The following is a 24137-nucleotide window of genomic DNA, read 5'->3' as shown; positions in this document are numbered from 1 at the left end:
TTTCAGGAATGACAGGGCCCCTTTTGTGCAACGTAGTGTGTAGGTCTCCAGAAAAGTGATCGTGTTGGTGTGAATTATGTAGGTGAAAAGTGTTGTCCTCCTCCTCGACATCCCCGGTGCATTCGTCAAGGACAATCCATTGAGATTCGTCCAAGAGCCTATGGTTCTCCAGTATGTGTTCCTGTTGCTCCTGGTCTATGGTTGGGGATGGTACACCTGCAGGATTGTGCAAGTGTGAATGTTGTGAAGTGTTGTCCCAGTCAGGGCTATCCCCTGCACACTGATCAAGGATGAGCCACTGATCAGTATCTAAGCCATTCTGGTCTTCCTCAATATGTTGTGTTTCTTGGTCAGGTGCTAGTTGTGTGGGAATTTGGAATCTATTGTGTAACTACAGCTGAGCGGAAGTATTCTGAGGAGGCTTCCGGGTCCTATGTGTCCTTCTAAGGGTGACATTTCTCCAAGCCTGAGGGTTGTCCACATCTGAGGTGCTGTTCTGTTGAGCCTCCCCGTAATGTTGGTGTGATATGGGCTGCGTGTCTAGGCCAGTGTGGTGTGTGGTGTCTAAGAACAGCTCAAGTTCCTGAATGCCCTTAAGGGTCTTAATACTGTCCTCGAGTTGTCGTATCCTGTGTTCCATGCGAGTGATCTGTGTACACTTGGGGCAGATGTAATTGAGTAATTGTAGTGTGAAAAAGCTGAACATGCCACAGCTTGTGCATGAGACGGGAAGTTTTCGTGTTTGTTCCATCTGCAGGTTGCTAATGACCTCCTCTTGGTGTGTGTTTGATGTTGTCTGTATGCAAGGGTGAAAGTATAGGTTACTGAGTGTACGAGTTCAAACAAAGCAGTTAATTTTTAAACTCAGGAAGCCCCTCCTCTCAAACAAAGCAGGGCTGAAAGCTGTTAAATTTAAACAAAGCTTATCCTGAAGCAGAAGGAAACAAAATGGGTTCCTGCTTCCTCAACTTCTGTGGAAAGCCCAGCTGCCCCTTGGGTTCAGACACTGGTTTATATAGGATAACCAGGAAGCCCCGCCTTTCAAACAAAGCAGTTAATTTTTAAACTCAGGAAGCCCCTCCTCTCAAACAAAGCAGTTAATTTTTAAACTCAGGAAGCCCCTCCTCTCAAACAAAGCAGGGCTGAAAGCTGTTAAATTTAAACAAAGCTTATCCTGAAGCAGAAGGAAACAAAATGGGTTCCTGCTTCCTCAACTTCTGTGGAAAGCCCTACAACTCTCAGAACTCCTAGCCAGTTTACCAGATGTTAGGATTTCTGGGAGTTGAAGGCCAAAACATCTGGGGACCCACAGGTTGAGAAGCACTGGTTTACCCATTGCGTCACCAGGGGCTCATCTAAACTCCACTCTAGCTGGAACTAACAGTTGTATTTAGAACTAGTTCCTTTCCATTTCTCACATTTTCAATGTAATGTACACCCCCTCCAACAACACGGAGCTATCTGTGAAGAGAAGTAATTCAACATCCAATAAAACACATTTCTTGCCTTGTCAGGGCTTACCACATATTCTGAAACCTCTCAAGGTAAGTAACATCTTGGAATAATTCCAGAAAGTTTGTTTGAATCACCCATCCATCTATGTTTTGATTTTTAATGTTCTTCTCCACCTGTTTTTTGAAGTGTGTAAATCAACAATTTTCAGATTTGGAGAGAAACACTTACTGAGTAATCTGTCTATGCAACAGCCTGTTTGACCATAGCAGAATAAAACTGAACTTGAATTTATCAATCTGTCAGTTGATAAATTACTTTCCTGAAGAAGGAAAAAACACCTCCTTTCTGAATGAAGCATTAAAGCAGCATTGGTTTGACTGTTTCCCATCTTTCTTTTACAATTATTCCTGTCCTATAAAATGCTTGCTGAGACAAAACCCAATATCTTGGAGCATGATCTTGGTTTGTATCTATTCCATCTTCTCAATGTATAAGTAAGTAATTATTAAAACCCACATTCACTATAATTGTGTTCATTTTGGTTCTGAAGGACATCTTGTCAGCTTTTAAAACAATCAGCCAAGGTATTTTTATTGACAAGATTTATTGGGGTAAAAACCAGGAGGCACCTCCTCCAATTTCACAATCTCCAGTCTGATAGACAGAAATAGGGTTCCTGTTCCAATTCTAACACCAGAGATCACTTTTGGGAGGGAGTGAAAATATAATTGGTTACCTGGTTGACATAGAAAGAGACCCTTGTCATCTGCACAATATGCTGCCTAGTAAGTGAGGATTGGGGACCATTGCGATCCCTTTTATTTTTCATGTCAGGAGCAACTTGAGAAACTGCAAGTCACTTCTGGTGTGAGAGAATTGGCTGTTCACAAGGACATTGCCCAGGGGGTGCCCAGATGTTTTGATGTTTTACTATCCTTGTGGGAGGCTTTTCTCATGTCCCCGCATGGGGAGCTGGAGCTGACAGAGGGAGCTCATCCACACGCTCCCCAGATTTGAACATCCAACCTGTCGGTTTTCAGTCCTGCCAGCACAAGGCCATTTATCCATCGGGAGCTAGTTTAGAGACTGCGATCCCTAAACTAGTGAATATGGAAGGATCGTGAATACAAACAAGTCAAATACAGCAGAGTCTTGCTTATCCAACATAAAAGGCCAGCAGAACGTTGGATAAGTGAAAATGTTGGATAATAAGGAGGGATTAAGGAAATGCTCATTAAACATCAAATTACGTTATGAGTCCTTCTGCAGAGGTAGAGAAGATCGGAATATAAAAGTTTTAAATACATTTTAAAATAATAAATACATTATGAGTTTACAAATTAAGCACCAAAACATCATGTTTTACAACAAATCGACAGAAAAAGCAGGTCAATACACAATAATGTTATGTAAGAATTACTGTATTTACAAATGTAGCACCAAAACATTGCAATGTATTGAAACAGCTGTGGATCTGGGCAGGAAGGAGACTGTGTTCGTGTTGAGACTCAGCGTCTGTCTCATGCACCTACTACCAGTAGTAGGAGGAAACGTAGCTTAGAGAATGATGAAGCTCAGCGGCAGCTGAAAAGGATCAGGGATTTGTTCCTAGAAACGACCGATGAGGAAGATTTTGCAGGTTTTACTCGCGAGGAGATGGAGCTGGATGATTACAGAGGTGTAAAAAGAGTAGCCAGCAGCTCAAATAGTGATGTAGGATCTGTTGCTAAACGCCTGAGAGATGTAGCAGATTGTGGGGAATTTGACAGTGAAGAGGAAAATCTGGATTGGACTAAAGTGCAAGAAGTCATGGATGTCCTTAACGCCCCCACTTCAAGCGATGAATTCCAGGGGTTTCAGGATAGTTGGGATGTAGATAATTCCTTGCAGGATGGAGCACGGAGTGCTGACTGGCAACAATGGCGCAGCATGGATTCACCTGAGGAATTGGACCCAGCTGACAGTAACTCCAGCGATTCGGATGAGATTTAAGCAGCAGCTTGGGGACAGACTAATCGCAGAGTTCAAAGTGTCGCATGCCGTGTGCCTTGTGTTAACTCCTGCCTGAGTTCTTGTTGCAGCTTCGTGTTACCTGATCCTGTGAACAACCCTGCTGGTTCCTGACTCGTGAGTCTTCTGTGCTTTGACCCTCGGACTGCCTGACTACGCCCCTGCTTAATCCTGTTAACTTCGTTGAACCGCTCCTCATGAGGATTGCTGTATGCTGTTTCGTTGGCTTTTGGAATGGACTATGTTTTCCTGCTGAATTCAAGCTGTTTGTTTTGGTTTAAGACTGACTTTCCTTTTCGTCAGCCGAAGCTGACTGGGACCGCTTTGTTTACTTCTCTGCTGCCTGCAAGCCTCTCAAATTTGCATCTCTGAAGTGAAGAGTCTCCTTTTGTTTTGTTAATAGACATTAAACACCTTCTTTTAACTCTAACGGTGCCGTTTGTGTTTCTGCCTGGCCTGGGTCTTGACAGTTCGATAATACAGAATGTTGGATCAGTGAAGGTTGGATAAGCAAGACTCTACTGCAGGCACCCCCAAACTGCAGCCCTTCAGCTGTTGGGCCTTCAACTCCCAGAATTCCTAGAACAAGCTCATTAGGGCTTCTGGGAATTGGAGGCCCAAACAGCTGGAGGGCCGTAGTTTGGGGATGCCTGCTTTACTGTATGAATAACTCTAGGTTCCACATTTACTGCTACTTTAGTGAATACTGGCTAGTAAAAGTAATAGTAGTAGTGGTATTGCAGCATGTTTAAAGTAAATGTCTTAGCCTTTAAGCCAATATAAATTCCACACACACACACACACACACAATCCATCATCATTAGTAAGTAGTCATCTTGGGGTGAAAAAGTCCTTAATTATTAGGAGGAGGATTTTAAAAATCCCAGTCATTTTCTGCATTAGAGTTTAAAATGTATTCATTACACGTTCCCTGTAAGGGTTGCCAGAAATTCAGTCAAAACTTGGCTTCCCACTACAACAGACCACTGTCTTGGAACAGCTGGCCATTCCAACAAAAACCTGACCCATGAGCCCAGCTAAGCTTGAGGAAGTTCCCCAGGATCAAGTGAAGAGACTGTGCTTCAGGAAAACCTGATGATAGCATCCCAGGGCCAGAAATTGACAATGTATGCCAACCCTAAATACATGAAGTAAAACTTTCCCCCAGCTGAAGCAATGTTGGGCGGGACTTTCTTTCTCTTCACAGTGAATTGTAAAAGTGATGCAGAAAGTTGCAGGAGGCAGTTGGCTTCTCTCTCTTTCAATTCGTACATTTCATTCAGAAAATGGCATGCTGCATATATTGAGATGAGAAAGTTCAGTCCCTGACTATGGTCTCAGAAACAGAGTACAGAACGATAAAATATTGTTTAACGTCAGCAACTTCACCAGTATTATCACTGAGTTCATCTGTAGTAAGGAAAACCAAATTTGAACTTTTAACATAGCGATACTTCCTACAACTGTGCCAAAAATCACCTCCATATTAAGAAAGGCATGCATTAATCTCATTATATGTGGCATTTTAATATTAACGGAAACAGAGAAAAGGATTTGCAGGAACATTTCTAGATTAATTAGGTGTTATGTTTCTTAAGCTATTAAATGTGGTTATATATGGTAATTCTTTGATATAAATATTAATGGTTTCAAATTACCAATTTGCTGCTCGGCCAAGTTAATTTTCTTTGGATACTTTCTTCATTGAAAGTGGCAAGATAATGAAGGGAAAGTTATGATTCATCGTACTGCTATATATAAATATTTGCATTGGGGAAAACGGCTGCAAAAGACCACAAAATACCTACTCAAGTTGGAAAAATAAATCTTCAGTAAGTTGTGTGCCAAATAGCAAACCGTGTTGATTTTGGCATCGTGCAAGCATTAATCCACCAAACTACACCCACATGAAAAGGCTACTAGGCAAAGCAGCCATAACATTTTTTACCTGCAAAAATATTGAGTTAGACCCTAATGCTTCCTGCCAGCATTCTCACACTGCTGATTCATATTTTTATCATGATACCAGTGTGTCACCTAGATTGCCATCTTGCTTTTTAGGATGCAGGGCAGACTTAACAAAAACGAATGAAGAAGACAAAAACATTTGCCATCTCTGTTCTCTGTGGCTCCAGAAAACTTTGTCTTCTTAATACAGGAAGCAGGAATAATTTCCCACATTTCCTGTATTTCACCAACTGGCCTATAAAGAGAGTGAGAAACCCTTTAATCACCTCCTTTCATTCAATCTGCCTTGGACACTGAGGTTCTCTGGGGGCGGCTAGTGGCTACTCCATCCTTCCAGAACTCGAATGGCTAACGCCGCCCAGAGGACCTTTTCATCGGCCTCCCCAAGACTATGGAATGAACTGCCAGAAGAGCTCCAACAGCTAGATCAGCTGTTGGAATTTAGAAGACAACTGAAGATTTATTTCTTCCAGCAGGCTGACCCAGTCAATTTTAACTATGAATTTTAAAACCATATTCTATATTTATTGGGATTTGACTTTTCGTTCACATATCTCAATATGTATATGTTTCAATAATACTTTTCTTTATGTATTTTAACTATGTTGTGTCCTGCCTCAAGCTTTAAGGAGAGGCAAGTAATAAATAAAATATTATTAGCAGCATTTAATTTAGTGACATTTTTTAAAATGTAAAAACTATGTAAAAAAATGAAATAATTACTGACCGTGAAAATGGAAAAGCAAATATGAAGAATGGGGTTCTAAGCAACAATTATTAGGTGGAGGGGGAATACTGTCCCAATTGGAGACCCCCTGAAATGCCTTTCTGTAAAGAGCAGCAGGACTTGAAAAGAGGAGAAAATAATCTGAACGAGTCTTATAGATGCTACAGCTCTACTGAAGACCAAGAGAGAAAGCCAATCCAAAAACTATGCAACACAGAGGTGTGTGAAATGTGGTTCTGGGGGCTTCGTGGTTGATTTTGTTCTTTTCTTTGTCCAGAGATCACAAATTGGGAAAAAAATCTGGTGCATCATCTCTGAAAAAGGTAGGGCTGGCAGTCCACATTTTTAGGTGGCTGTAGCTATTTTACACTGTATTCTACACTGTTTACCTCTTATTTTTCACCCCACTTCTCCTTTTATATAGGTTGTTTAAAAAAACCCAGGGAGCATTTTTAGCAGTCTGTGCAGTCCCTGAAGGATGTGAGGGCAGTGGACTTTATTAAACGAAGGCATCTGGTGATGATCCATAAGGCACAATGGCACCATGCACATCCCAGTACTGGTCTACATCCTCCCTGTGATAAACCTGTCTCCTGCTATTGATGGAAAATCCCATCACTTACCTGGTGCAATGAGGTTGTTTTGTTTCTGTGTTGGTGTACCAGCACTGAAGTGAAGCCATGGGGATACACTTCACGGGGCTGCTCCATTTTACCCCTTCTCGAGGCAGTCATTTTTTGATTTTAAGTTTTATTTTATTTTTAAATTAACTTGTGAGATTGCTTTTTTAAAAATTACAGAGCACAGAAGTGCAGGCAAGCAGAATTATAGGTTATGTGGAAGTAGATATGGAAGATCAGTGAATTGACACAGCTGGACAAATGCAGAAATGTGAAATAGTGGGGGTACTCAGGCCAGCATATCACCACTATTGAAGACCATGTGACTGCCATGGAATAGCAAGTTTATGTGATAATGTGCAATAAAATAGCCCCTTGACCCACCAATGCTACTCATATCTCATGCAGAGGCACTTGACTCTTTAGCACAGTGGTTCTCAACCTGTGGGTCCCCAGATGTTTTGGCCTTCAACTCCCAGAAACAGTAACAGCTGGTGACCTGGCTGGGATTACTGGGAGTTGTAAGCCAAAACATCTGGGGACCCACAGGTTGAGAACCATTGCTTTAGCAGATGCTGTTGTTTTTCCACGATCTCAGTCTGATCCATCTATAGACTGTGGGATTATTTACTTTATTAACAAGGATATTGTCATGAAAAGACAAACATTCCTTAATAGTGGCTGATCCACCCAAATAGCTTGTGTGAGTTCCTTTCACATAGGTGACACAACTGAGAACAAAAAAGAAGAGAAGTGTGTAACCTATTGAAAACACTTTATTCTGAATTGGGTCTAAATATCTACACCTTTAAGTGAATTCTTTGCCACGGGCAGAACCCAGTTCAAATTCTGTGTACAAATACTGTGTAGTATGGCGAGAATAGCAGGAATGATTCTTCTTTTGGAAATGTATGGACTTGTTGAGAGTGAAAATAAACTTGTCTGGACTGGATGAAATGATAAGACAGGATTCTGGATGAACCTTGGTCTATTATGCTCAAGCAGCATTGTAGCACCTACAACCCAATCAGTTCCTGTTTTACTCCCACAACAGAGTGGCTTAACAAACCATGGACTTTCTGTTTATGGTTTTAGTTAATGTTTCATAAAAGCTAACCATGTTTACTGTTGCCCTATGACTATGGCTTGTCTGGGGATAGACAGGCTACACATTTAATAACCAAGCCATGTGCGGAGGTCTATTTAATTGCCCCCAGTGTATGAGAGGATGGATGGAGGTATAGAAACAATTAGGCAATATACTCCTGGAGAATGATTAGCCAGGATTCATCTATACCACTCACTAATTATTACATTTGAACTGGGCCACTGTCTCCTATCAGAAACAATTGTACAGAGGGAAAATACTGATATGTCAGGTGTCCTTGTAAATCCCTGATTACATAATGTATGATTATGTTGCTCCTCAACATACAATAAGATGTAGGAGGTGGCTTTAAGTTCTGCTATACCTGTGACACACCTTGGGGTAGTATTAGTAAATGATACACAGCAGTACCTAATCACAAGGTGCTCCCATTCAGCCACTTCAACAGCAAAGTACAGATAGACATAAACCTCAGGTTCACCTTGTTTCTCATTGTTCAAACATCTGTCCTGTGTCCACATCTGTTTACACATAATCCTAGAGTTGGAAGAATTCACAAGGGCCATCTAGACCCTTTCCTTTCTGTTATACAGGAATACACAATTGAAACACTCCCAACACCCTCTGCTTAAAAACCTCAGAAGGAGACTCCATGACACTTGGAGGCAACAGGGTATTCTACTGTCAGACATCTCTTACCATCAGGAAGTTCTAATATTTTGTTGAAATCTCTCTCTCTCTCTCTCTCTCTCTCTCTCTTTACATAGCTTGAAACAATTGCTCTGTGTCCTTGTCTATGCGGCAGCAGAAAATAGGCTGGGTCCATTTTCAATATGAGATTCTTCAAAATGTTTAAACATTACTCTCATGTCACCTCTTAACCTTTTCTTCTCCAGGCTAAACATCTCCCCATAAAAACCAGCATATTTTAATGCAAGAATCAGATATGCTGTCTCTTCTATTTCCTACATAATGTACTACCTATCAAATTATCCAGGAAATACCTCACCAGGTTTTAAGGGACAGACCTCAAGTCTTGAAATATTAACTATATTAGTCTGTGCCTCAAGCATTCTGTTCTAGTAAGCACGGTGGATAGTAGAGAGGTGATGGAGAAGAAATAATGACACATCTATCATCCAGAGACTGTGACATTTGGAGCTTCATTTCCAGTTAGTTGCTTTTTCCAAATATAAGATGGAAGTTGAAAGAGCTGACACTCCACATTTATTTCTCCCTAGAATTCATATGGTGCCAGATATTGAAGATGGAAAGGGCATGGCCGGGTTTTTGCCATCAGATATTGCTGATCTCTGTATTTCTCTGTCCTGTGTCATCTAAAGGACAGAATCCTGTCCTTGGGAGTGGCTCGGGACTTCATGTCCTTCATGAGAACCATGGGTCTGTTCCAAGTAGTATTTAGTGCCACCCATAATGTGGGTCACACTTTTTGTGCTGGGTGAGATAATGGTCATTTGAGTGTGGTAGAACTTTTACAGCTCTTTTTCCTCTTGTCTAGAAACCCTATACGGTTCCAGCCCAGTGTATTTGTCCAAACGGATCTCCCTCTACGTCCCACCTCGGAGTTTAAGATCATCTGGGGAGGCCCTGCTCTCGACCCCGCCTCTATCTCAAGCGAGGCTGGCGGGGACGAGGAGCAGGGCCTTCTCGGTGGTGGCCCCTCACCTATGGAACTCACTCCCCGGGGAGATCAGATCAGCGACCTCCCTTCTGTCATTCAGAAAAAAACTGAAGACCTGGATCTGGGACCAAGCTTTTGGACATTCTGGCAGCTAAAATAAGGACCCATTGATGAGCAGGAATTGTTGGAATGAATGGACATTTCGGAACTCTGAATTTCACTGTGCATGAAATTGTTTTTATTATATTATGTAGTGATGTGTTTTAATGCTGCTAAATGTTTATACTGTTTTATATATGCTGTATATTTTGACAGGCATCGAATTTGTGCCTTTGTTTGTAAGCCGCCCTGAGTCCCCCCTCGGGGGTGAGAAGGGCGGGGTATAAGTAACTGCAATAAATAAATAAAATAAAATAGAAGAGGTTGTAGTGGGTCCATTATTTAACAAACTCTTCCTTTGACTCCATCATATTAGGCAAAGATTGGCCAGTCTCCAATACTCCTTTTTTTTGGGCAAGGTTCTGGAGTTTATAATGGTCCCCCTGGTTAGATGAGACCAATTTCACTACCGCCATTTTAATTTGTATTTATGTGTGGCTATGAAACAAAGAGACCTTTGATCACTTTGGCAGACAACTTGTGCTGAGAAACGTATCCATGCTGAGTATGCTGGACCTCTTAGCAGCTTTTTATACCATCACTTGTGGCATCCTTCTGGGTTACTTCTCTAGGAAGGGTGTCAGAGACACTGTTCTATGGTGACTCTGGTCCTTTTTCAAGGCATGAATTCTGAAGATGGTGCTGTTTGACTTCCTGTCCAAGATTCAGTGCTATTACCCATGCTGATTAATATCTACATAGAACCAATGCAAGAAGTTGTCCAGAGTTTTGTGGTCTGGTGTTACCAGGACAATGATGTTCAACCAAATCTCTCCTTTCAAACTTATTTCAAAGAAGCTATCTCTGTACTAAATCAGTATCTGATTTCAGTAATAGACTGGATGGAAGCAAACAAATTCAAACTTAATCCAGACAAATCAGGGTGCCCATGGCCCATATTTGTTTGTTTTACGAAGGCACTGAATGTTTGCCAAGGGACTGGGAAATTGTTGTTTCTATTCAATGTTTGATGTCTTGTCTTATGTCTATTATCATGGGCTGTATTTTTATTTGATTTTAGTTAAGTCATAGTTTTTGTTTATATGTTGGGTTGTTTAAATTTTGTTAGTATGGATATATTGTTGTATTTGGGCATTGAATGTTTGCCTTTTATGTTCGCCCTGATTCCCTCCGGGGAGATAGAGCAGAATATAAATCTATTATTATTATTATTATTATTATTATTATTATTATTATTATTTCCATTGTTATATTGGAATCTGCCCTGAGTTCTCTCTAGGAGATAGGACAGAATACAAATAAAGCATTATTATTATATTATATTATATTATATTATATTATATTATATTATATTACGGCAGATTGAGAGCAGGGATTCAGCATATTCTGAAATTTCAGGTCTGTAGCTTAGCTGTGTTTCTCTACTCAGAACTGAGTCTGGATGCAACTGATTGGCTGGGTCAGGAGTGTGTTTGAACAATTAAAGCTGTGCCCACTGCCCATTCCTGGAGATATCAGATCTGGCCATGGGAATGCATGCCTTGATTACATCCTGTTTAGAGAACTGTAACACACTCTCAAAGAGGCTGACCTTGGAAACTTCAGTGGTTCCAAAATACTGAGTTCAGGCCGTTGCTCACTGCTGAATACAGGAATCACGTGCTCCCCCCTTAAAAAACACAACTTTGCTAGGTACCTGTTTGCTTCTGGGCTCAGTCCACGTTTTCCACCCACAGATGATTTTTTTTATTCAGGCAGGTCTTTAGATTGACATTATGTTGCAAAAGTGCTGGTGCAGATGGTCAGTGTAGTGTAATGGTTTGAGCACTGGACGACAGCTTTGAAGACCAAGGTTCAATTTCCTACTTGGCCAAGGAATGCATTTGCACCCCAGAAAACCTTGTGATAGCCTTGCCCTAAGTTTGAAAGGATTTGAAGGCAAACAACAACAATTCAAGTGCTTGTAAAATGTTTGGCTGGTTAAAAAAAATCTTTTATTTTGTAATTATGTTGTAAATTAGTTTTTAACTGTTATTAAATGTGTTTTTAACTGTTTTTTATTTAAAAATGTAAAAAAAAGATTTACATTTCTATAGCATAAAGATTGACAGGAAAGCCAGTGTAGTGTTGACAACCAGCGTAGTGCAGTGGTTCGAGTGTTAGGACTACAGCTCTGGAGACCGGGTTTGAATCCCTACTCGGAAATGGAAACACACTGGGGACTTTGGGTAAGTCACTCTCTCAGACACAGAGGAGGAACAATGCAAATTATCTGAAGAAATCTTGCCATGATTACGCTCCCCACAAGGCAGAAAAGTTCTGAAGTCAAATCAAAACAACAAGAACAACAAAATAAAATTAACTGAATCTTGTTTCAAATCACTGTAAGCTGCCTTGAGTCCCATCCAGAGAGAAAGGCATGGTATAATACCAACAATATTTTTTCAGGACCAGTGTCTGGCAAGGTATTCTATTACTATGATGTATGGAGCCCCCAGTGGCACAATGGGTTAAACCCTTGTGTCGACAGGATTGCTAACTGACAGGTCAGCGGTGCAAATCTGGGGAGAGTGGGTTGAACTCCCTCAGTCAATTCCAGCTCCACATACAGGGATATGAGAGAAGCCTCTCATAAGGATGGTAAAAAAACATCAAACATCCGGGCGTCCCCTAGGCAACGTCCTTGCAGATGGCCAACTCTCTCACTTCAGAAGCAACTTTCAGTTTCTCAAGTCACTCTTGACATGAAAAAAACCCCAAACTATAATGTATGTACTTGTATGTACCCAGCACCAGCCCAACTCCCAAATCATGGAATTATTTGCGAGGGAGTGTCCAAGTGTCAAGAAAGTCCTTAGCAACAAGCTCAAATCTAATTCGTTTTAATCTGAGATGTACACTGCATAATATATGTATATATTTCTTCAATAAACACCAGAGCTTTAAAATGAACAAAACACAAGAAGGAGACACATCTATTTTCTTTCAAAGTTGCTTAGGAAGAGTTCATTAATAAACATTATAGATGTGCAAAAGAGACTGCCAGCTGCCTTATGGAAAGGGGGGGGGGGGCAAATGAAGGAGGGCAGGAAAGGTTGTTTTCTCAAATGTATTTGTGCTTGCCTCTACATCTCCAGTTAAACAGGTTTCGAATGTCCACTGAATACGTCATTTATTACACTTCTGTTAAAAATCAGAATATATAAAACCCATTTACTTCACAATATTTCAAATCAACCATATTTACATCTCAATTTCGAAACAAATGGTCAGTGAAACGTACACCAATGGGACCACGCAAGAATTGAAAGATTAAATTAGAAAGTACATTTTAAAGCAGAAACAAAGTTGATAATCACAAATGTATGAGCGTACTGAAGGTAAGGGCCAAAATGGGCACAGTCCTTCAGAAAGCACCCACTGCTATTTCTGCAGATGGGTCAGCTGTGAAATTCCCAGCTGAAACTTTGTATTTTAAAAACAAAACACAAGCTTGATCATTTGGAAAGTTTGGCATGTCATTCTCCCCTGTAAGATCTACAGCGATAGAGCATAATATACAAAACACTTTGAGAGCAGTTGAGGACATGGGCAAGTCTACCCCATGAAAGGCATCACTGAAAGGCATCATCATGAATGAAGAGTGAATAACACAACTCCTAACATCTTGTGAATGTGTGTACTTCAGTGTTTGCATTTCACTCAGCTACACAATAAATACAAGCTTTTGTGCAAGCTGACTGTGTAGGGCAAGTACCACATCCAGTACAGCCTACAAAGTAAGCATCAGACAACACACCAGAAAGTTAACTGTTGTGTGTGACAGAAAATATTTCACGTCCAAGAAAAAAGAAAGACGCCGTGCACAACAGGTTGGGAGTGCTTGTTTCTAAAACCTTGTGCTAGTAAGTGACAACGGAAAGACCAAAAGTCCAACGGTCTATGTGCTACATTATACGACCTACTCCTAGACCTCCAGAAAGGAAGAGATTGCCTAGATTTATGTCAGAATCTTCCACTTTAAAAAAAAAGTCTTCACAAACTTTGGTCCAAAATATTATTGTCTTCATGTTGCTGACAGTTATATGAAATAGCAGCTGCTATGCAAATGGTGAGAAGCATTCAGCTTCTGCTGCATGTCTTGTCTGAATATTAAAATCATTTAAAAAGCATTACCGTAATGCAACTGCTGGCATCCTTGTTGGTGTGTGTAGCAATGCAGATCTCATCAATGGAATTATTAATGCGTTGACAATGGATGAATCCTGTCAAGGCTGGCTAATCTCTGCAGATGAAAGCCATTAGTCAGTGGCTTAATGTATACAGCCATTGCTTTCACCCGCTCAGGATAAAAGGAACAGACATGTTTTCCTTCTGGCAAATTAGATCTTTCTTTTTGACGGCCAGTGTTTCCAACCTTATATTCCTTCCATCTTCCCCGCATGCCAGCTCAAGGGGTTCAATTTTGCAATCACTTCTTTTGTAAGGCGTTCCAATGAAAGAGAGACTTGGGTGAAGCCATCATGCTGGTTCAGGCACATTTACACACATCTTATGGACTTCCTACTTTCTAGGACAAAATGTGATTTTTTTTCAAAAAAAATAGGTGCAAACCTTCTGCAGGAGAACTTAGTAGCCTCTGCAGCACTCCCACCTCCTGTCCTTCGACTCTTCCATTTTCTGCAGTGTCTTTGCACAAACAACACATTTCATAAGAGGAAACATACGTTGTTATTTACATAAACATTCATCTGAACAGGTAGCGGAGTCCTTCACCTTGCTTTTCACAGCGGCAAACAGCAAACGATCTACAATACGTTCATCAGCAGTCGTCATGGATACCATGTAAAGCTCAGCAGTGTTGTTTACGAATGTGCCTGGAGTTATAGGAACTCCACATAGTTCTCAGGGATCAATCCTGTTTTTCCATTCAAGGTTCCTTCCAACCATCCAGGCTCCTGTGATGGATGAACTGGGAAAAGAAATTCAAGTTACTAAGTAAGCAAAACAGACCTTTGCCTTAGAGCCTGTCTCCATATTATGCTATTCCTAATGCCTAAAAAATTAAGCAGGACTAGGAAGGGAACACTCTTTTGTTCAGTAGAAATTAGAGTTTCTGCCCCTCATAACTAGAGGACAATCTTTCTTTGAGATCTGAGAATAGTTCCATCTCCTTCCCAAAATTAACCCCCCCCCCCCTTTAAAATGAAGTATTCTTCCAGAAAATTATATAAATGTTAAATCCGAATATAGTTGGACATCAACTTCATAGTGTTTCACTAACAGATGTAATTGAAATCATGTGAAATTGCCTGCTCATGTATAAACCTGACCAGCAATTGAGACTGGTCTTGACAGTGGTGGTTACAGCCATATACAGGAGCCCCCGGTGGTGCAATGGGTTAAACCCTTGCGCCAGCAGGACCACTGACCAAAACGTTGGTGGTTCAAATCTAGGGAGCGGGGTGAGCTCCTGTCTGTCAGCTCCAGCTTCCCATGCAGGGACATGAGAGGAGCCTCCCACAGGATGGTAAAACATCTGGGTATCCCCTGGGCAATGTCCTTGCAAATGGCCAGTTCTCTCACACCAAAAGCAACTTTCAATTTCTCAAGTCACTCATGACACAAAAAAGAGCAATATCCATATTTTCTTCAAAATATTCTTCTTCTTCAAAGACAGCCACATACATCAGGCAGGTAGTACAAGGGACTAGGTCTTTTTCGTAGTGGCACAATGATAGCGGATTTGTTATGCTCCTCTTTTTCCTTTTTTTAAGATGTATAATAAAATCTTGGCAGATTTCAATTTGTGAAATGCTCTCCTTATGAAGCCCTCGCTGAAGATTTAATACTACTCTCTATTTTGACACATTGGACAGGAAAAAAATCAGGGATTCGGCTGTGTGACAAGAAGAAGACTAGCTCTTCATTTTATATCTTCAGTCCGATCATGTAGGCAGAATACATAGAGCTCAACTTTTCATGCTCCTTGTTGCCTTCCTGCTTCTGGACCAGTGCGCCCTTCACCTCCAACTATCTGTATACTGCGGCCAGTATAACATGTTGGCTACAAGGAGTGATTGAAAACTTTGGAGGTTTTTTTGAAAATCGTAATTCCTGAAATTCTCCAGCCAACATATACACTGGGCTGTTCTGAAAGTTTGAAGTTCAAAAATGAACTTTTCCAAAGCTCTAAAATTTGAATAATTTCTTCAGCAGCCTTCTTTGGATTGAAAATCAACAGGGTGCCATCAACATTAATGACAATGTATAGCTACACCACACAGATACACGCTATATTTTTCATATCAGAAAAAAAAATTAAAATCATGGTTTTGGGACCAGGCTTTCAGAGAGTAAATGTATGTAGCACTTTAGAGGGACATTGACGGAAAGGGCGATACGGCTGATGAGACTGTTTTACTGTTTTAATGATTGCTGATGTATTGTTTTAATTATGATTTATGTTTAATTGTTGTTTTTATTATTGTAATTGTTATGTAGTGGCATCGTATCGGTGCTCATTGTAAGACGTCCTGAGCCCCCCTCCGGGGGTAGAGAAGTAACAGGGTACAAACACCAGAAATAAATAAATAAATAAATAAATATAGCACTTCAGTACCTTGGTACTATATTGCCTAGATTTCCTTCCTACAGTTCCTTTCTAAGACTGTCCCATCTGTTATATCTTTAAAAAACAATCCCTCTAGGGTTTATGTAGTTCATAGGCATTAGGAAACCCTATTCCTGTTTGTGAAAACCATTGTGATGACAACAGGGTTACATAAACCCTAGTAATACATGTTAGCCCACAGAAGGAGGGAGGAAGGAAGGAAATATTATCACAAAACCATTGCTGTTTCAATGCAGATAATGTACAACCTTCTCTTGGGAGTGAACAGGATTTTGCAGAAAAATCTGGGAAACTTCAGTACTTAAGAAAATTGAAGCATATCTTTACTTACTGTCTTGCTCATAAATGGGGCTTCCTCTGTTTGGTTTTTTTTTGGGGGGGGCATCCTCTGCTAATTTAAACTCTAAGAAGGCACAAAGCACAAGGACAACAAGACAGCCTGAAATAACACACACACACACACACACACACACACACACAAGCGCACGCACAAACACTCCAGGAAGGTGATAAAATGTGGACACCTCACTTAAAGAGATCTTGGACCAATCTCTCTAAAAAGAAAGCAACAAAATTGGTGGAAACAGTGATGGTCCCACAAATGATAGCTGTGACAGGCACGAACCTTAAGAAGATGGACAAAGAATAAACAGCGAGGTAGGAGGATATCTTTGGAAGGAGGGCAAAATGAGGGCATGTCCCCAAGTGGGAATTCTGCCCCTCCAATGAAATCTTCCTCTGGTCCCCCAATTTGTAGCATTGCAGAGAGAGAGAGAGAGTCGAAATCTTTCACACCCAAAATTATTTTCTTTTCCCTTGGTAAATGTATCTCAAAACCACACTGCTAAATGCTCAAATTTTTGGTTACTGCAGTGCTAGAAATTTGAGCAAAATTTCATGATGGGTGGGGAGAATTAGTATTTGGAGAGAAATAATCCCCTTTTGATTCATCAACTGGCAGATGATTAAACAACTGTACCTTGTGTTGTTTAATATTGCGTTATTGCTTATTTGGAGGGCTTGGGGTGTGCCATAAAACATGGCACTAACAATATAAAAGTCCAAAATACCAGACTGCAGGTTGGTCCTAAGCATCTTATCAGTGGGAAAGGATGGGCAGAGGCTGACTTTCTTGCTTCTCATCTCCCTGCTTGTCTGCCCATCCTAACGCCTTAAAATGTTTGAGTCTGAATATGCAACCTCCTTATGGGAATGCCTTTGGAAGGAAAAAATATGAAAAATTGGGCATTAGCACCCTCTGTAAGTGGAACAGTAGGCATTTCCATACATCCATGGAACGTATAGTCTTTTCTTTGTTAACCCAGATCACAGATTAGGAAAAGGATTTTCCATATGAATCTCCAGCACTGTACCAAGTGCAAGCTAGCAATCACAATGGCAACTGAATGGATTGATCCAAGAAATCCTATGGCATCAAGGAAGTGATTATATGTGTTGGGGCGGCGGGGAGAGAAGAGAGAGTATGAGAATGAGCAACAGTGGTTTAAAAGGTTTGCAAGTCAGGGTGGGAAATTTGTAACCCCACCATTTTTTTGGACTGTAATTCCCATCAGTCATAATTGACTTCATCAGTGATGAAGAAGGCTAGAAGGTGTGGTTCAGCATCTAGAAGTCTGCATGATTCCTACTGCTAGTGTATGTGAAAATGTACATGGATGAAGAGAGGAAGGAAGAGAAAGATAGAAGAATGAAAAAAGAGCAGGAGGTTGTCTTGACTTGTGATGTTAGGCCCTGAGTTTCCAGCTTTTGTAGATCGTCTTCAAGTGGAAGATGAAGGTGCAACTTCTTACGTTTTGGCACAAGGAAGGATCATGTTTGAATCTTCATCTCAGCTAGCAGCTTGGTAAAACCCATAAAGCTAAAACTGAATTGTTGATGTAACTTCAAACGAGCTGAGGAGAGGCTCTAGGCACTAGTATTTACTTAGTTAGTTTCCTCCTTTTCTCCCAGTCACTGTGGCTCCAGGGCTCCCCATCCACTCTGCTCTGTATGCACCTTCTGCCTAGAAGAAAGCACGATAGATTAAAAGTTCCTCATCCTGTCTTTCCAAGCAAGTAAGTACTTAATGCCCAATGCTTACTAGTATGGCATTGCCAAGTTTTAGCTTTTGGCTTTGAAAACTGAGAGCCTGGGATGATTCTGAACTGGAAAGCCTACATGACAGAAAATGGATGAGGGATGAATGAAAAGCAAGGGGAAGGTGTGTGTTTATGTGCAAGAAAGAAAATGAAAGAAGGGTCTTCGCTGCAACATCTTTAAGAATAAAGTTTTATTTTATCATAAACTTTCACAGAATATAATCCACTTTCTTGAGATGTATTATGCAGCATGGTATTTAAGCCTCAGACGTGCATACATGTGTGTTCACACACAACTGCGGGGGTGGGATTGAAATGTGATACAGAAAATGACAACTGTATCATTACTTGTCATAAACTTTCAAAGGGCTGGTTGAGCATAAACATCCTAACATCTGAAAAGTAATACACAAGGATGCAAGCCTATAAATTACCTCTGAAATGTTAATGGAATATATTCTGCTTTGAAGAAAGTTTGTTGTGCTGAAGGCAGAATCCTTTTTGAAAAAAAATATGTCTGTACATGCAACTATAGTGAAAACCCACCCAATAATCTATATAGCCATTGTGGTGGTTCAAAATCTGTATTACTAGTTTCAGCCATTTCTGTAGTTACTTGTACTATAGCAATGTTGTGAAAATATTTACCACAAATGTTTCCAAAAATTATTAAATTAAAAAAGAAACCAGAAAACAACTTTACACTTTTATATATCACACAATTCAATGATCTACTTCCACACTGTGAAAAGTCACTTTTTATAAACCACAGTTCCCAGATTAGAGGACTCTGGGAGTTGTAATGAAAAAAATATCTTCAACCTCTGTGATTACTATAAGAAAAGTTAGTCATCACTTTATTTCGTCAACTTTAATGAAGAGTCACAGTTCTTTAGCAGAGACACAGCTCTTTGCTAATCTGTGCACAGTGACTAACAGAAATAGTCATCCCACTGAGGCCCCTTTTACACTGCCACATAAAATCCAGATTATCTGCTTTGAACTGGATTATATGGCAGTGTAGACTCATATAATCCACTTCAAAGCAGATAGTGTGGATTATCTGTTTTCATAATCTGTATTATATGGCAGTGTTGAAGGGGCCTGAGAGCAGTTCAACAGTGGAATTATCTGCCTTGGAGCTCCTGGAAGCTACTTCCTTGAAAGCTTTCAAAAGAAGCTTGATGGCCATCTTTCAGGGGTGTTTTGATTGTGCTTGTCATATATGGCAGGGAGTTGGACTAGATGATCCATGTGGTCTTTTCCAACTCTATGAATCTATGATTCTAGGACTTTCCCACATTTTTCTGTGTTACAGACTGGAAATTGAATGGTTTAACTGGGATTGTTATCACTTGCTGTATGCAAGGCAAGCCTCTCCAAAATTTAACAAACAAAAACACAATTTATGTTGACTAAGTTATCCCATAAATAAATACAAGAAGCACCTTTAGCAGCAGTTACATATATGAGTCCTCCCTGACTTTTCTATATCTGGATCATGCAAAGGTTGAACATTCTTGGCAAAATTATTCAAGTTGGCTAGGGATGACTGATGAAGAGCAATTCTAAAGTCTTGCCACCAATTCCCAGTCACGCTTGGCTTTTAGTCGGTCATTTGAAGGCATTCAGGTTCTTGTTTTTAAACCTTCCAATGTTATTTTGGGTTTAGGTTTCCCTCTATAATGGTCTTCTTTGACTCCATCCATCTTCTCCTCATCTCTGCCCCGTTTTCCACAACATGATGCTGCCATGACCAGGCTTCACCATGGCAATGGTGTTCTCAGGGACACTCTTGGTTTTGCACTGCAGCAAGGCCAAAACGGTCATAGAATCACGGGATCATAAGAGGGCCACCCAGTGCAATCCCTTGCCATGCAGAAACACCAAACCAATCAATTCCCAACAGATGGCCATCCAACTTCTGCTTAAAAACATCTAGAGAAAGGGACTCCACCATGCGCTGAGGCAGTATATTCCACTGTTGAAGAGCTATTACCATCAGGAAGTTCTTCATAATGTTTTTGGTGAAATCTCTTTTTTTGCAATTTGAATCCATTGCTTAGTTTTGGTCTCATCAGACCGAATTTTTTTTTACCCATGTTTGATGTGTCTTCCAGGTGCCTTTGGTATACTGCACATGGGCTTTGAAATTGGTTTATTTCAGCAATTGTATTCTTCTTGTTGCACTTCCATACAGCCCAGTTTTGTGTCATATCCAGGTGACAGGTGCGTAATGATCAGTCTCTTCCATCTTAGCTGCAGCTTCTTCAGAATTACCTTTGGCCTCTTCTTTGTTTCTCTGATTTCTTCCTCATTCCTGAGTTTTGATTATTGGCTTTCTCCAGCCAAACTCATGGGTGAGCCTGTTTCCCCCCTCCCCCTTCATTTTGTTATACTGTGTTCCAATAGTGCTCTAAGGGATGTTTATTGTATTGGTGTTTCTGAACAATATTCTCCTGAGCTTGTTTAAATAACCTTTTGGTCCATTATACTGTTTGCTTAGATATGCTGCCCAATAAACCCTGGGCGTTCCAGGGAGAGCCACGTCTAATCATATTGCACCAGGATAGCATGCAGGTGGACTCCATTCAGCTACTTACGTGATATAGCCTATTTAGGCCTATCATAGCAACAAACAAAAGTCAGATTGTCTATGTGTACTTAGCACTTGAATTGCAATATACTGTTAACTTCCCCATTGCTGAGTGTCTTGTGTCCATCAACAGTAGCAAAGACCATTAAATTAAATCCATTTCAATTCCAGGTTGTAGCATTACAAAATGTGGAAAAGCCAAAGGGGGAAAATACTTCTGAAAGGCATTGTATCAATTCATCCTTAAGGTCTTAAACAATAATATAAAAGGTTAGACTGATCAAATTAGGAAATGATGTTGACATATCTAATTTGAAGAATTGTACTGAACATGAAAGGAACACATAAAGGAATGTTGGCAGTGGGCAGGAAAGTAACAGCTGGATTAAGTATTTCACAGAAGTCTTTAGTGTTCAGAGCTCACAGCAGAAACTGAATATAAAAAAACAAGCTATAGATCTAAGAACAAATATTAAATGAAGTTAAAATCAAATCTTTAAAAGCATACATATTTCTACAGAACTGTTAAAATGCAGGAAGCAGTGGCTTGAAATATCAAACCAGGTTTTCTCGCTGAAGTTAAACAGAAAGGAAAGAGATCCGACTTTGTTCATTCTGGGAAATGATCAAAGTTTGCAAATGTTTCAATTTATCTGTTTCTAATCTTAACTTCAGGTGAAAAAAAAAGGAGGGGGATTTACATGACAAAAGAATATATCATTATGCATGATGTGCCAAAATTCCTTGGTCATAATACCAGAATTTGAAATAAGTAATGGGGGACTCAAGTCAACAAAAGAGCACTTCTGTGGAATGCAGTTGACAATTATGGAATTAACTACCACAAGATATCACAATGACCATTAACTTACTATTGTTGCCCAAGTTAAATAATTCCTGAAAATATTTACTGGTGGCAGAGAGTACCCATTATTGTGGGGCTTTTTCACTTAAGATTCACTTGGTTGTTTCTTATTGTGTGCCACTCTTTCCCCATGAATTTAGATTTATGTTTATTCTGCCTAACATTCCTTTGTTTCCATATTTGTTGATGTCACTTTCTGAAAGCTTAGCATTAAGACATGATTAATGGAGAAAACGTAATGGAGGAAAAATTTTTTGTAATTACAGTTAATCAGTTTAGAACAGTGGTTCTCAGCATGTGAGTCCCCAGATGTTTTTGGTCTACAACTCCCAGAAATTCCAGCCAGTTTGCCAGCTTTTAGGATTTCTGGGAGTTGAAGGTCAAAAACATCTGGGAGTTGAAGGCCAAAAACATCCTTATTATCCAACATTTTCACTTATCCAACGTTCTGCCAGGATATTTATGTTGGATAAGCGAGACTCTACTGTACTTGATATCCTAGATCACCTTCATTTGTTGTGGACTGTTGGAGATCTATCTGAATTAGTAAAATGTTGGTGGAGATCTATCTGGATTAGTAAAATATTATCATATATATTTATTTTTATTAAGAGATTTCAAAAGTTACATTAAAAGTTTAAAAAGTGAAAAAAGTTAAAAAGAATATAGAATTAAGATAAGAAGTATAGAAAGAATCAGAAAAGAAGAAAGAGGGAATAAAAAGAAGAAAAAAGAAAATATGTTGACTTCTGATCTATCTTCATGCAGCTACATAGAATAAAAAGGGCATCCCCCTCCAGGTTTCTCAATGTTGACTCTTTTCTCAAGCAAAAACACTTTTTAAATTTGTCTTCAAAACTTTACAATTTGTAAATCCCTTTCTTCTTCATGCAAAAAGTCAATAAAAGGTTTCTAATAATTTTTTAATGTTCCTTCTTTTAATAAGCAAGTTAATTTATCTGTCTTGACCAAGTCCATCATTTCATTTTATTTTACTGGACTAGTAAAATATTCTCCAGACCAGAGCTACTCCAGGTAGTGGTTGGAGATACTTGATCTTGAGCCACTGGGTGCCAGTCGATTGCAAGCGCCCAGGAAACAAGGAACTGCCATAGGCAATGGGCACAAAGATAGTGCCAGTTCCTGGTACACAGTGGGAAGCCAGAAGTGAGCCTATTCCACCATATCGCACAACTTAGAAATCACTGCTCCAGGGATTGCAACCTTCTATACAACAATGTTGCTCTGTCTCTTTGGCTTTGCAAAAACTGCTACAAAGCTTAGAAGAAGCCCAATAGTATCATCAGATCTACTTGTTCAGGCTCCAACCTGTTTCAGAAATGCAGCAGCAACAATATGTTGCATGTGTCCCAAGCTGACCTCTTCACTTTACTAGCAAACACCCAAGGGTGTAGGCCTCTGATCTTGACAGTGTCACGTAAAAATTGGGCTGGATGGAATGGCATTTTGCTCAGAGGGGACACTCCCCTGGAAGTCTGGGTGCAACACAAAGCTTACTGTGGGATGCTTATCCCAGGTCCCTGTTCATTTCTTGCATATACAATAGGAATTACAATGGAAGTACATGGAAGTACAATGTTTGGACGCAGGGCTGGGCGACATGCAATAATGTGGCATCTCTGAGAAGTCAGTGTCCTCCAGGTGAGGGTGTATGCATGTTGAGTGCCTGCAAATCGAATTTGAGATACACTCACCCAAGTTCTATTTGTAAGTTGATGATGTGGCACCTCATAAAGGCCATCCCTCAGAAAGTTTTGGTGCATGATTTGCAGTGACTAAAATCTTAAGGCCAGGGGGCCTAAATACCTTCAAAGGCCCCAGATCCTGTCTGATCTTGGTAGCTAAGAAGTGTCAGGTATTGTATGTATTTGCAATGGAGACTACCACTGAATACCAGGTGCTGCAGGCAATATTTCAGAGGAAAACAATGACAAACTAGCTCTGAAGATTCCTTGCCTCAAAAAACCTCAAAATTATGAGACTGCCATAAGTTGATAGGTGACTTGATGTTACAACACATACATTCACATCTTATTCTATGATGTGCACCACTTGTTTTTGTCCATTTTTGAATACATAGTGTGTACTCAGTGTGGCATATGGTTTGAGTATTGAACTACAATTCTGAAGACCAGGGTTCAAATTCCCATTCAGCCATGGAAACCCACTGGATTACCCTGGGCAAGTCACATTCTCTCAGCCTCAGAGGAGGGTAAAGGGAACCCCCTTTAAACAGGAAAACCTTGTGAAAGTTGTGCTTTGGGGTTGTCAT

The 24137-nt window shown here is 40.2% G+C and overlaps 1 protein-coding gene across 5 annotated transcripts in view; it reads right to left on the bottom strand.

The window, feature by feature from the left end:
• Nucleotides 1-12516: 12516 nt before the first annotated feature.
• ARHGAP26 (Rho GTPase activating protein 26) overlaps nt 12517-24137 on the bottom strand; it is a 284817-nt gene continuing 273196 nt past the window's right edge. For 4 of the 5 annotated variants that reach the window (XM_060765179.2, XM_060765184.2, XM_060765183.2 and 1 more), the window contains one exon: nt 12517-14622. In XM_060765179.2, coding sequence (XP_060621162.2) covers nt 14534-14622 — 89 coding nt within the window. In that variant the 3' untranslated portion in view covers nt 12517-14533. Of the gene's footprint in view, nt 14623-18228; nt 18308-24137 lie in introns of all 5 variants that reach the window. The other variant, XM_067463701.1, reaches the window with a different exon arrangement.

The sequence above is a fragment of the Anolis sagrei genome, chromosome 2 (genome assembly GCF_037176765.1).
Source record: "Anolis sagrei isolate rAnoSag1 chromosome 2, rAnoSag1.mat, whole genome shotgun sequence".
In the NCBI taxonomy this organism is placed as follows: Eukaryota; Metazoa; Chordata; class Lepidosauria; order Squamata; family Dactyloidae; genus Anolis; species Anolis sagrei.
This window is presented reverse-complemented; position numbering and strand designations above follow the sequence as displayed.